Raw genomic sequence first — 13,352 nt, forward strand, 5'->3', positions numbered from 1 at the left:
CAGGGTAGTGTAGCATGGCAGGAGTGTGGGATGAAGTAGAGACGCAGGTTAGCACCCCTCAGAGCTTTATTGAGAGTGAAAGAAAAGGTATATTCCTGATTAAAAACGTTGCCCAGTGCTAGGTAGGAAATGAGCAGATAGAACAGACACACCCTCCCATAACCTCTGGTTTTTGCACTTGTTGACATTCTCTCCTTCCCCCGCCCCCCGAGATATTAACTATATCACATTATCATCTAGAATTTTGGGGAAAGAAGCCAATTTAAGATCATTCCTTTCCACTGTCACATCCCTTCCATTCACACTCTTCTTATCCCCCACCCACCAGTCGAGGCAAGAGGACTTTATTCCCAGAGTGGGAAATATTGGGGTACCCCAACATTTTTTATGTCCCCTGTAGCACATATTCCTATTAGGGCAGGAGGGGATATTCTTACTAGTGAGAGTTTGATTCCCACTGATACTTCAGTTAACGGAAGTAAAAGGCGGAGTTATTGCTTAGGAACGGCCTCATCTCCTCCTTCCCTTTGTCTCTTTCTTACCTTTCCATTCTCTCCCCATCATTGTTGGCCTTGGAATTCAGAGTGCCTCTGGCAGGAGGCCTAAAATTCTCTGGCTGCTTCCTTGAGGAGGATGAGGGCATGGGCAAAGGTAGGAAAGCTCCTTTCAGCTTGAGCCGAAGCTCAGCTCAGCCTCACCACCATTGAGTTGCTATTCCCATCTGGCTGATGGCACCCGTGATGGTAGATTTTGTGTCAACTGGGTTCTTGGTGGTTTGGCAGTTGAATGACCTGGTCACACCCCACAGTGTGACTTTACACAATGTAATCACCTCCGTAATGGGATTTGCTATGATAAGCTAATCAACTGTGAGAAGATTAGGGTGGGATGCAATACCCATCAACGGCCTGATGTGTTCAATTGAAAGGAAGTTTCCTTACGGTTGTGGCCTGCTTTCAATCTAAACGAATCCGGGAGCAGGTTTGTTTGCTTTTTGCTGGACTTGGTTCCTACATTTGAGTTGTCCCTTGACCTCTGTTTCCTTGGACTTGAGTCAGCAGCCTGCCATATTGCTGATCCTGGTAGAAGTCATCAGTAACCTGCCAATCTTGGATTCATTAGCCTCTGCAGCCAGAAGCTAGCTATGTTGGGCCTGTTAATCTTGGGATCATCAGCCCCTCCAGCTACACAGGTCAAAAGAAGCCACCAGCCTGACATCTAGCCCGTGGACTTGATGCTGTTGAGTTGGTTCTGACTCAGAGTGGCCATAAGCACAATGGAACAGAACATCCCCTAGGTCTGTGCGGCCCTCAGAATTACTGTTGTGTTTCATCAGGCCTTTGCCATTGAGCCATGGTGTCAATCCAGTTCACTGAGGGTCTGTTCCCTTTTCATTCTATCAAGCAGGCTGTCACTGCCCAGGGACTAGTCTCTCCTCACTTCTAAGAAGCATCCTAGCTGTATTTCTTCCAGGACAGATCTGCTTGCTCATTGTGTGGTCAGTTGTGTCAATCACAGCACAATTGTTCATGAGAAGGGACCCACGTTTGTCTTCACCTCTGCATGATTCGTTTGGTGACATTTGGGCGCAGGCGTGGAGGAGCAGGGTTTGTGGGGAGATGTGGGAGGAAACAGCTGACGGCACCCTTCTCCCAGGTGCTGAGCTGCAGGCTGGCACTGCTGGCAGGTGGGAGGCGCACAGCAGGGGTAAATGAATCACGTGGAAGCATCAGTGCGTTTGGCTGTTTATTGATGCCACACAAAGGCAGGCTATGACAGCCTGGTTTTACACACTGGAATCCATACCCCCTGAGGTGAATGGAGGCGGCCAGCTGACAAAGCAGCTCATGGAGGCACAGGGCTGGACCATCGTGCCGCCAACCACCTTGGAGGCCAGCGACAGGGAGAATGGGGCTTCCTGTACCTGTTACTGCGATTATTTTATTGACAGATCTTAAAATAATAATACAGACAGTCCCCAAGTTATGTTCAAACATCCATCTTACATACAACCTGCACTTAGGGACCACTCTCGGTAAAGCTGGTTATTAAAAAACAATAGAGGTACATACACTGGTTCATACTAACAAACAAGTGCTACTTTGTGACTCAAAACATGATGATGATTACCATATTATTGATGTAGTAGCATATCTGGAGTGTTTCTTGAATGATGTTTTTATACACAGATAGGTACATCATATACGATCTACTGAGACAACCATTCATTGGTAATCCGGGGACAGCCTGCCGTGCTGATAATAACAATAATACACGAATGAGTAATAAAACAACAGGAGTCGCATAAAGCACGCTGGCTGGGTTGTAGCACCAGGCAGTTTGTGCCAATGTGGTCTCTCCCCTGAAAGTGAATGATACGCACAAAGCACCAGGTAGTCTAGGGAACAGATGGGCAGGTTTCAAAATTTTGAGGATGTCAAGTGATGGAAAGGGAAATTATGGGTCGGAACCAATATAACCCCTGAAGTGGTTGTCGAAGGAGGTTTGCTGGAGGTCCCTGATCAGATAACCCGATGGCAGTTAACAACACCAAAGACATCACTGAAAAGGTAAAAGCATCACATTGCTGTCCCTGGGAGATTTGCATGTCTGAGGACATCAGATGAAGGTGGGTCCTTCTGTGTCGACAACTAAAACATTCCTACAATCGGAGGCAACTCTTCATATCAGCAAAGTGGCTGCCTGTTTTAGAAAAGTATTCACCCTTAAGCTTCTTGAAATACTGTGCTTTAACTATGCTGAGATGTTCAAGAATTAAATTAATCCCTAATGCTTCAGTGAAGAGTTAAATCTACCCTGCGAAAGGCAATGTAAACCAAGAAGCATCGTGTATTTAAGCACCAGGCCTGGGACAGTCCTCTCAGGCTGATCTTAGGGCTGCATCCAGTGTGTCTTAGTTTATTTCCACTTGCTCGTTCGAAGTGGGAAGAAAGAGGAACCAGGATGAAGTAAACCAACAATTCTGCTTCGTGTTGGTCCCCGAGAGCATCAGAGACGTGACAAAGACACCCTTGCCTTCACAGTTCCCCTGCAGACCAGGGGCCCTTCGCAGGTCACCACCGGGACCTGCCAACATGCTGAGGACTCATCACTGAGTGGTTGTCAAGGCAACATGCAGGGTACCAGACAGCTTTGTAGCAAGGGCTGCCTTAGTCCTGGAGTCAGAAGGACTGATGCTACAGCACTATCTCACAACAGAGCCTCGGAGTAGGCTGTGACTGTGCATGGCATGTGATGAAGGGCCAGCTTTCTATCTTAGAGGAACGGGGAAAGACCTAGGAGGAAGCACTTGGCCATACTCCCCTCACACGCTGACTACCTAACCCACCATCATGTGGGTCAGAAGAACAAGATGCACCCTGTGAGCTGGGCATCTGGCCTTGTGCACTTTGCTGAGGTCAGTAGGCATGTGGATTCATTCCTGAGACGTGGACGCCCAGTCAGACCCCAGTCTCTGGTGACATATATTTGACCCTAAGAGAGTTCACTGCTAGATTAGGTTAAAGCAATGCAGTCTACAAAAATAACATCCCCCGAAAACCCACATTTCAGGGACAAGCTACAAATTGCTTCATTAGAAAAACATCAGGTTCTCCTCCACTTATATCATGACCAATCTAAACAGTGTCTCCTCAATTAAGACAGTGTTGCACTAGAGGTTGTCATCGGCCAGCAATGTGACACATAATGACAGAGAGTACAAAAATGATATTGTTATCTAGAAATGAATCTCCTGGTTCTAAAAAGGCAAACGTTTTTACTTTCATCTAGTTTCTGCCCGACATTGAATTTCATCCCAATCCTAGTGTATGGTTTCAGGAATTCAGCAGAGTAATACACATTAGTGGCCTGAGGGAAGGGGAACATGATATACAATTTAACCTTTGGAGGACTCATGGGACACATATTGCCCACCAACGTTTCCAGCCTCTCAGATTTTCTTATGAAGCTACTACCCCCCATTTAGAGTGCATGCCACTACCAGGTGGAGACCTGTGTAACTCCATGGATCATGAGAAACAGTTCACTTCCCACCAGCCCTACCATCAGCCTCCACTTGGAACATAGGTGTCCCACATATCAACACTCATCACTTCAGGTCCCCACTCCCGTCGATGTTAGGATGTGTACCATTACCGGAAACTTGCTGGATCAGCAAAAAATAAGACGCAGAAAATCATTTACTCACAAAGAGGGTTAAGCTCATGGTATCCAAGCAATAGAATTGGCATTGGCCAGCAACACCATGACATATCTAGCAGAGAGTGGATGTCTGTGCAGAGTCAGACACACACACACATACACACACACACAGTACATCTATCTATATGCTTATAGTGGTTCTTATCTATATGCTTATATTCATCCTGCCACTCCCTAGATATTAGCACCATTTTCCCCATAGGATCATCCTGCTGAATGGATCTGTAATGACGGGGCTGTGAAAGACTGACTGTTGGTCCTTGATGCACAAGAACTGTACCCGGGGATGGACATGACCGCTGTGCTGCCCACTACATAAAGGTTCAGCTCTTGCCTTCCCCTCTGTCCGTCATGGGCACCCTCTGCCCATTCAGAAGTTAAAGGCCTCTCACCCCAGCTTTACTTCTTCTTTGAGCTTGCCCTTAGCAGCCCATTGCCTGGAAACTTGCCCTACACTTGAGACCAGAGTCTGCCCTGGCTTCTGAGGGATGGTGGAAACACCCAGAACAGACATTCCTACTTTCATTTCAGGTTTCCCGATTCCCCTGACTTGCCTGTTAGTCATCAGGAAGAAGAAATGAAAACCCCAAGCCACAAAGGCTTGCGAGTCACTGTTGGGTACCCTGAGGAGTTGGCAACCAGGAGCTATCTAGGGGCTTGGACCCCCTCGAGACTCGACGTGTGTGTGTGTGTGTGGGTGTGTGTGGGTGTGTGTGCGCAAAGTTGCTGCAGTTGTCGCTCTTTCCCAGGTCCACTGACACATTTCAACCCAGGACCTCACTGACCATCCTGGGACTGGGAGAGAAAGTGCTCTCAGTTTGAGGACTGGCTGGAGGGCCACTCTGCTTTCTACTCCCTCGGAGAGTTAGTGTCTCAGAAGCCACGGGGGCAGTTGGACCCTGTTGTAAGGTCACTATGAGTCAGAACAGACTCAATGGCAGTGGCTTATTGGTATGTGTGAACAGTCTGCATAAAAAACTTCTGGTGCCAAAGCGCCCAGCAGTGTTTGAGTCACATACCTCCCGTGAGGGCATTTCTTTCTTTATGAGCCAAACTTAGATCTAAAGTACGTAAACCGAAACCTCAATGAAGTGGCCTCTGGGACCAGAACGGGTATGGTGGAGCTCCTGGGGGGCGGTGGCTTCCTTTAGGACCTAGGGCGAGGCGGGGCTTCGGAGCGACTGTTGTGGCCTTGGCCTTCGGGGCAGCGCAGCATGACGCTGCGGACAGGTGGAGCAGCACTGAGCCCTCACCGTGGGCACGGAGCACTTCTTCATGGATTTTAAAGTCTGGCAGAAACTGGCCGACAACTTGTCCTTGGTGCAGAGAGCATCTGTGGGAGGAGAAGAAACAAGGAAAAGCAAAAATGACACTTTGTCGGAGAAGGGGTATGACTTGCACTAACGTAAGGTTTTCTCCGTAAGATTTTATGACCATGCACAATAATTGTCACCATCGCTGGGGCAGGTGTGCGTATCAGACACCATGCAACGTGCTGGTCACGCAGAGAGCTATCACTGCACATGTGGCCGTTTGAATCCATCAGCCGTGCCTCGGGAGGAAGATGAGGCTTCCTGCTCCGCTAAACATTTACTGCTTTGGAAACCCTTATAAGGAGCCGTCTGCTCTGCCCTATAGAGTCATTATGAGTCCGACTGGCCTGGATGGCAGTGGGCAGGTTTACTGCAGACAAGGTCCAAGTCTGCGCAGTTGCTGAGAGCAGCATGTGCAACAGGGGCGGGTGACTGTGATGAAGATCTTGTTTCCAGTAGCTGTCCGTCCATTGTTTCAAAGTGACAGGGAATTTACATAACATTGAAGGGCAAGTCCTACTTACCCCTAAATCCTACACTAAGAAGCTGAGATTCACTGTGAGCATACAAGTCACAGAGAGATCCGAAAGCCAAAGCCACCCTGTTACTATCCATTTGATTGGGACTTGAGGCAACTCATGGGTGGCAGAGTGGAACTATGTACCCTAGAATGTTCAGTTACGTACTTTTTGCCCCCTAGAATAAATAAATTGTCGGGGTGGCCTTCTGAGGTTCCCTGTGTGGGCGTGAACTTGGAACCTTGGGAACACTGTACCAACTGCGTGGGTTCTCATCCTTCTTCTACTCTCACCGCCACGGAGTCAATCCACCTCTGAGAGAGTCTTCTCGCCAACCTCTAGCTGATTCCAAGTCACAGCATCCCTCCAGGCAGCCTAGACCTTCCCATGTGGGATTCTGAGACTGTAAGTCTTTTTTTTTTTTTTTTAAAAAGATCATTTTATTGGGGGTTCCTACAGCTCTTCTAACATCGTCAATTGTATCAAGCATATTTGTACATATGATGCCATCATTACTTTCTAAACCTTTACATTCTATTTGAGCCCTGGGTAATAACTCCTCTTTATACCCTCCTACCCTTGTGACTCCTTGATAAATTATAAATGATTATTAATTTCATATCTTACACCGACCACTGTCTTCCTTCCTCCGCCCTCCTCGCCCCACCTTCCCCCTACCTTCCGGGCACCATTACTCCCATTTCTGTTCCTGAGGGGTTTCTCTGACCTGGATTCCATGTGTCCTGAGCTCTTATCTGTGTACATGCTCCAGCCCAGGCCGCAGGGAAAGGTAAGATTGGGGTCATGATAGTGGGGGGTGAGGAAGCCTCACGGAACCAGAGGAATAGTGTGTGTTTCAGTGGTGCTATACTGCACCCTTGCTGACTCATCCCTTCCTTGGGACCCTCTTGTGAGGGGATGTCCATTGTCTGCAGATGGGTGTGGGTGTGGCTGTAAAAAGGCTCCTCTTGCTCCTGCAGAGCAGCTGGTGGTTTCTAATGGCTGACCTTCCCATCAGCAGCCCATTGTGCAGTCAACTCTGCCAGGAGGACTCACTGCGACTCGAGCCACAGGCAAGTGAGTCCCCTCACTGCATGGGCTCTTGTTTTCCTCACATGAAGGCGATTAGATGGTGTAGGGACCAGCCTCACACTCAGTGACTCAGTGGGTATAAGTCTTCACACACCACGTCAGGGAGGAATTCAAGAAGGCCCAAATAACAGATTTTTCTACTAGAAAGTGGAATGATTTCAAATGTTGCTTGAGTGCCGCTCAGAGTTGCCAATCATTCTCCTTCACAGAAAACAAAAGGTCTTTGAATAGTCCAGAAAGAAAAAAGGTATCTTCCCAAAGTGGTTGCCACCATTTGTAAACGGGAGAGTCAGTGAAAGCAGAAATCCGCGTACCATCCTTCCTCCCCAGGAGCCGAGGCAACATTTCTCCTATCTGTGCGTTCTTCACCTTCAGGTCATTCGGACCTAACCCCCCACTTTCTGCATCTTTAGAACTCATCCTTCCCTGGACGGCCCCTGGTGTTGTGAAGAAATAAATGCCCATGTCGGCTGCCGGGTTCCATTTGGGGCGGTAGCTGTCAGTGTACTTAGGAAGAGATGAACCATGGCCCCCAAACACTGCGTGTTCTCCAAACTTCTCGTTGAAATTCCATTTTGTTAACAGACGTGATTTGTTAACCTGGTGTGTGCCCTTCTTCAGATCCCCTTTGTAAGCTCATTATGTAAGCTATGTCTCTTAACATCACATAGCAACCTTTCTTGTATGCCCTGAAGTGTCGGGGGAAATCCATGTGTCAAGCCAGCATCCTGGTCATGAAGTGCCGCTCTGGGATCTACATCTCCCTCACACCCGATAGCCTGGGCCATGCTGCCCATGAGATTCTGTTCAAGGCTTCCCCCCTATGGTTCCCTGCTTTCCAGGCCAGGTAACCTAGGGCTGCCTCAGTTTCCCCACCAGCCTTCCCTGGAGCCCTTGTGATTAGAGGATGAAGAAGAGGCCTCAGGAGAGGTCTTTGCCCACATTCGACTTGCCTGGAATATTCTGGGGCTTCTTTGGGGAAGGAAAAAGATGGTGGAAACGTGAAGGCTCAGCTTGCATCTCTTCTCCTCCACAAAGAGCCCTTTTGTCTGGCTGACCCCCATGGTTTCCTTCTGTCCTTCTGTCCCAGTCTTGGGCTTGCCACACAGGGTGCATACAGCTTGCCCAAGCTCTCCTTTTCCCTCCAACTCCTAGGTTGGTACCCCGTGGTCCATTGTTCTATGATCCGAATCTTCCATCTTGCACATCCTGGTCATCAACATTCCCTTGGTAGACCCTACTGCACAGAAAAGCCTCAGGCTCCTTCCAGCCTGAACTAGGTCCATGCGCCTTCCATAGGCCAGTCTTCCAACTAAACCCAGATGCAAGGATCCCTGGAAAGGAACATATGATCGGACCCTCTGTCCTCCCTGAGCTCATGTTCTCAGCAAGAGGTGCATCCAGAGACTATCTGGGAGCATGAGACTCACCAAACAGAGGTAGATTAGAGGCTGGAGAGGGATAAAAAGTAGCCAGAACCCAGGAAGATTAAGGGGATAACAGACTCAGGTGACCCCAAACGTGGGAGCATACATTATTTTAGTCACAAAATGTCTTGTCTGCACAGAAAAGAAAATTCTTTGTGTTTCTCTTGCATGCAATGCCTACATTTTGTAGACAGGTTAATAAAGCAGGGTGAGGTCATAGGTTGGGTGCCAACAGTGGCAAAGTGCACTGTGCACTAGTCTGTGCGAACGCCCTGATCGCTCTTGGGGACGTCGTCCATCACAAAACCCCAATCTTTCTGAGAAACCAAATCTTCCATCTCCAAACGACAAGAATAGCAATGCCAGTGATAAAATGTGTTCAGCTCTTACCATGTCCTAGGCAGCATGCTTGACATATATTATTTCATTTGATACTCACAGAAATGCTTTTGTAGGACCTTCTATTAAACTCATGTCAAGAGGAAAGGAAACAAAATGGAGGAGTCCAGAGATGTTTAGAAGATGGTCCAATGTCCACAGAGCTGGGATCCAGATGCTAGAGCTGGAATTTCAATTCTGTCTCGGTGCTTCTAATGCAGTACTGTCAAGACAAGGACTCTTGTACTGATGATGGGGATGAGGGAATCGCACAGACAGGTCCTCCTTGCAAGCACATTTTCACTTAATCAATATAGAAGAACCTACATGCCAGGTTAGGCTAACTAAATGACAGTGAGAGGTTCAACCCAGCCTGGGGTTCTTGCCTTATCTTGGGAACCATAAGATTCCTCACCCTGATTTCCAATAGTTCTCAGAATCCTGAAGCATGTTGGAAGATGGGGTGTTCATTATTTGAAGGGGGGAAGCGGAAGGCAGGGAGGAGACACATTGGTGGACTATATAGGGGCCTTCCCTCCATGCCTGTGTTTAGCAGCTCATTTAGACAATTGCTATGAGCCCATGGCAGGGTTTAATTGCAACAGTTCATGATTTTAGAACAATGAAGGCTTGTTGTGTTCGTCGGCCAACTGAGTTCCAGTTTTGGAGCGCACACAATGCACATAATTACGGGGTGACTTGGGGAGGAGATCCCCGTTAAACTCTGCCTGTTCAGTTGAAACCATTCTTGGGAATTTAAAGGAACAGCTCCCTTGCGGTGGTGGCAGGGCTAATATTTTCCCCACAAAACCAAGTGGAAAACAATTTCAGTGTTATTGACAAATATAGCGTCCAGAAACCTCTGAAGCCTTTCCAGGCCCACTGAGGCCAGGCACTATGTCTCCTCCACACCTGTCTCCTCCCTTCATTTGCAGACCGACCTGGGACTTAGCTTGAGCTCAAGCATATGTGTTGGATAAGCAAATAGAGAAAATTTGGAAGAATCTTCAGCAGAAAATTTACAGACTCCAATGTTCATTTGAATCAACAGTGGGTCTAGGAAAGGTCCCCATAACTCTCCCTACTGTTTCTCATGCTCTCTCCCTCACCAACTAAATAGAGACAAGGCCGCCAGAAATGGGGTGTGCCAATTGATTGTCTCTGTTTTCTTTTTAAAGTGAATATGAAGGCAAAGTTTAAAAGATACCCACTATTTAGAAGAATTTCTTGAAACATTTCTTTTAACCCTGAAATCTAACCTAGCGAGGTGCTCCCGAGTCGTGTCTGACTTGGGTAATGCCTGCGTTCCAGAGCAGAATCGAACTGTGCTCCTGAGGGGTTTCTTGGTTGTGGTTCTATGGAAATAATTCCCCTGGAGGTCACTCTGTTGTACAAGACCTTCTTTAAATGTTGAGAAGCAAGGATGTTACTTTGAGGCCTAAAGTGCCCCTGCTCCAAGCCAGGGTATTTTCAATTGCCTTGGACACATGTGAAAGTTGGACACTGAGTAAGGAAGACCAAAGGAAAATCACTGCATTTGAACTATGGGGTAGGCAAAGAATATGGAAGGTTCCAGGGGCTTCCGAAAGAACAAATAGGTTCTCCTTGGAAGAAGTACAGCCAAAACGTTCCTTAGAGGTAAGGATGGCGAGACTTCACCTCAAGTACTTTGGACATGTGAGTAGGGGGCCCAGCCCTTGGAGAGGAACATCATGCTTGGTAAAATGGTAAGGCAGCCAACAAAGAGGAAGGCCCTTGATGAGAGGGATGGACACTGTGGCTACAACAAGGGACTCCACCAAGCATATGGTGAATTGTGGGATGGCGCAGGGCCGGGCAGTATTTCGTTCTATTGTCCACAGGGTCGCTATGAACTGGAACAGACCGGACGACACCTACCAGAAACGAGAGCAACAACAATTTCCTGCTCTTTCATCTGCAGGCCTACTGGATGGGCTTGAACTGCCAACCTTTAGGTTAATAGTCATGCGTTGATTCTTCTTCGGTCTTCCTTCTTCAGTGTCCAACTGTCACCTGGAACTGAAGCAACTGAACATACCATGGCTGGAGCCAGGTGCTTCTTAGATCCCAAAGCATCATCCTTGCTTTGGGACACTTTAGAGAGGTCGTGGGCAGCACATTTACCCAACGCAACGTGACCGTTGATCTCTTGACCGCTGCCTCCACGACTACTGATTGTGGGTCCAAGCAAGATGGAATTCTTGACAACAGCAATCTTTTCTCCATCCATCACGAGGAATTTTGGCTTCTTCACATTGAGCTGTAATCCATCCTGAAGACTGCAGTCCCTGATCTTCATGAACAAGTACTTCAAGTTTTCCCCACTTTCAGCATAGGAGGTTGCGTCGTCTGCCTATCACAGGTGGTTAGTGAGCTCTTCTCTAACCCTGGTGCCCCTTTCTTCTTCCTATAGCCCAGCTTCTCTGATGATTTCCTCAGCCTACAGATTGAATAAGATTGGTAAGAGGATAGACCCCTGACACGCATCTTTCCTGATTTTAAACCATGCGGTACTCCCATGTTCTGTTCCCACAACTGCATCTTGGTCCTTGTACAGGTTCTGCATGAGCACAATAAATGTTCCGGGATTCTCATGATCTGTAAGGCTACCCATATATATGCTTTTATGATCTGCACAAATACCTTTACATAGTCAATAAACACAATGAAATGTTTATGATATCTTCTGCTTTCAACGAATGATAGTTCTTGCTCAAATCCAGCTTCTGAATCCAGCTTGAATTTCTGACAGCTCCTGGAAAAATGCTGCTGCGACCACTGTTGGAAGATCTTCAGCAGTTTCACTTTCATGTGATATTAATGACATTATTCTTAAGTTGAGGATTCTGTTGTGTCACTTTTCTTTGGATTGGGTACAAATATGGATCTCTTCCAGTCAGTTGACCAGGAAGGTGCCTTCCAAATTTTTTGCCCTAGGTGTGTGAGTGCTTCATCAGCTTGTTGAAATGTTTCAATTGGTATTCTGTCCTCTCCTGGAGCCTGTGTTTCATTAATGTCTTTGGTGCAGCGTAGACTTCTTTCTTTAGTACCCTTGGCACTTGCTCATATGCTACTTCTTGAAATGATGGAATGCCTACTATATTCTTCTAGTACAGTTATTCTGTGTATTCTTTCAGTCTCTTTGGATGCTTCCCTTATTAGTCAATATTTTGCCCAAATAATATTTTAATATTGCAATTTGAAGCTTTAATTTATCTTCAGTTTTTTTTGTTCAATACATGTTGAGTGTGTTCTTCCTTTTTGGTTTTCTAGCTCTGGGTCTTTGTATATTTTATTATAATAGTTTTCTTACAGGAAAATAAAAAACATGAGTAGGCGGGGAGCAGGGCACTAACCCACCCAAGGGAAGGGTATTGTTTTTATCTCCACAGGAGAGGGAGAGAGAGATCAGGCTTCAACCCGATGAGCCAGTGCACGAGCACAACATGCCTGCAAGTACTAGGGAAACAGCAGAGAGGTCTGCAGGGGCCACGCCCCACCCCAACTATGTGGTCCATCCCCACCCCCTCAGAAAAATGCACTTCAGAGGACAGCACTGGGATTACAGCTTGGGGAAAGGGGCTCATTGGATTAGAACACACAGGAGAAATAAAAAGGGCTGGAGAGGGAGGAGAGACATCCTGGCCCACCAAGCCCTGAGGACAATGTTCCTGCTTGGAGCAGACAATGCACAGGGAGGATCATAGGGCCGGCCCCACCGCGAGACACGGAGTCCCTCACTGAACCATGGCACTGAGGTGGGCAGCACTGGAGACACAGTGTGGGAAGTCTGGCTCCATCACGCTGGGGCAAGGCATTGATGGCATGGGGGAGCAGAGTGATGAAATCACCAGGGAAAACTAAAAATAGACTTTGGAGACAGAGTGTCACACCCCATTAGACTGGACTGGAAGACACCCGTAAAGGCCAACAAACACACCTTGAACTATTTATAGGCTTTTCTGTTTACATCAGTGGCTATCTTTTTGTTATTGTTATTTTGTTTTTGGTTGTTGTTATGGTTTTGACTTCTTTTATTGTTTCATTTAGCTTTGCCAGATTTTTGCTCTTATTACTGTATCTGCATGTCTATCTAGATAAGATGGGTGGGATAAACAGTTTGGAGATGAAAAGAACGGGACCAATGCTTCCTGGGGGATATGGGAGAAGGGGAGCTGGGAGAAAAGAATGAGGGCATAACCAATCCAGGGACAAGAGAACAACAAGTGAACGAAAATCAATGCGAGGGAGGTCATAAGATGCCTAGTGAGGCTTAATCACGGGCAATGTAGCATCAAGGAATTACTAAACCCGAATGAAGGCCAAATATGGTGGTGGGACAAGAAGAAACTAGAAGGAAATAGAGAATCAGCCGGCAA

At 47.2% G+C, this 13,352-nt stretch overlaps 1 protein-coding gene across 1 annotated transcript in view; it reads right to left on the bottom strand.

The window, feature by feature from the left end:
- Window positions 1-1,733: 1,733 nt before the first annotated feature.
- The window catches only part of ADAMTS12 (ADAM metallopeptidase with thrombospondin type 1 motif 12), a 369,301-nt gene continuing 357,682 nt past the window's right edge, over window positions 1,734-13,352 (bottom strand). The window contains exon 24 of the mRNA XM_075540912.1: window positions 1,734-5,557. Within this exon, the coding sequence (XP_075397027.1) occupies window positions 5,379-5,557 (179 nt within the window). The 3' untranslated portion in view covers window positions 1,734-5,378. The remainder of the gene's footprint in view (window positions 5,558-13,352) is intronic.

This window comes from Tenrec ecaudatus, chromosome 2, assembly GCF_050624435.1.
Source record: "Tenrec ecaudatus isolate mTenEca1 chromosome 2, mTenEca1.hap1, whole genome shotgun sequence".
Lineage (NCBI taxonomy): Eukaryota > Metazoa > Chordata > Mammalia > Afrosoricida > Tenrecidae > Tenrec > Tenrec ecaudatus.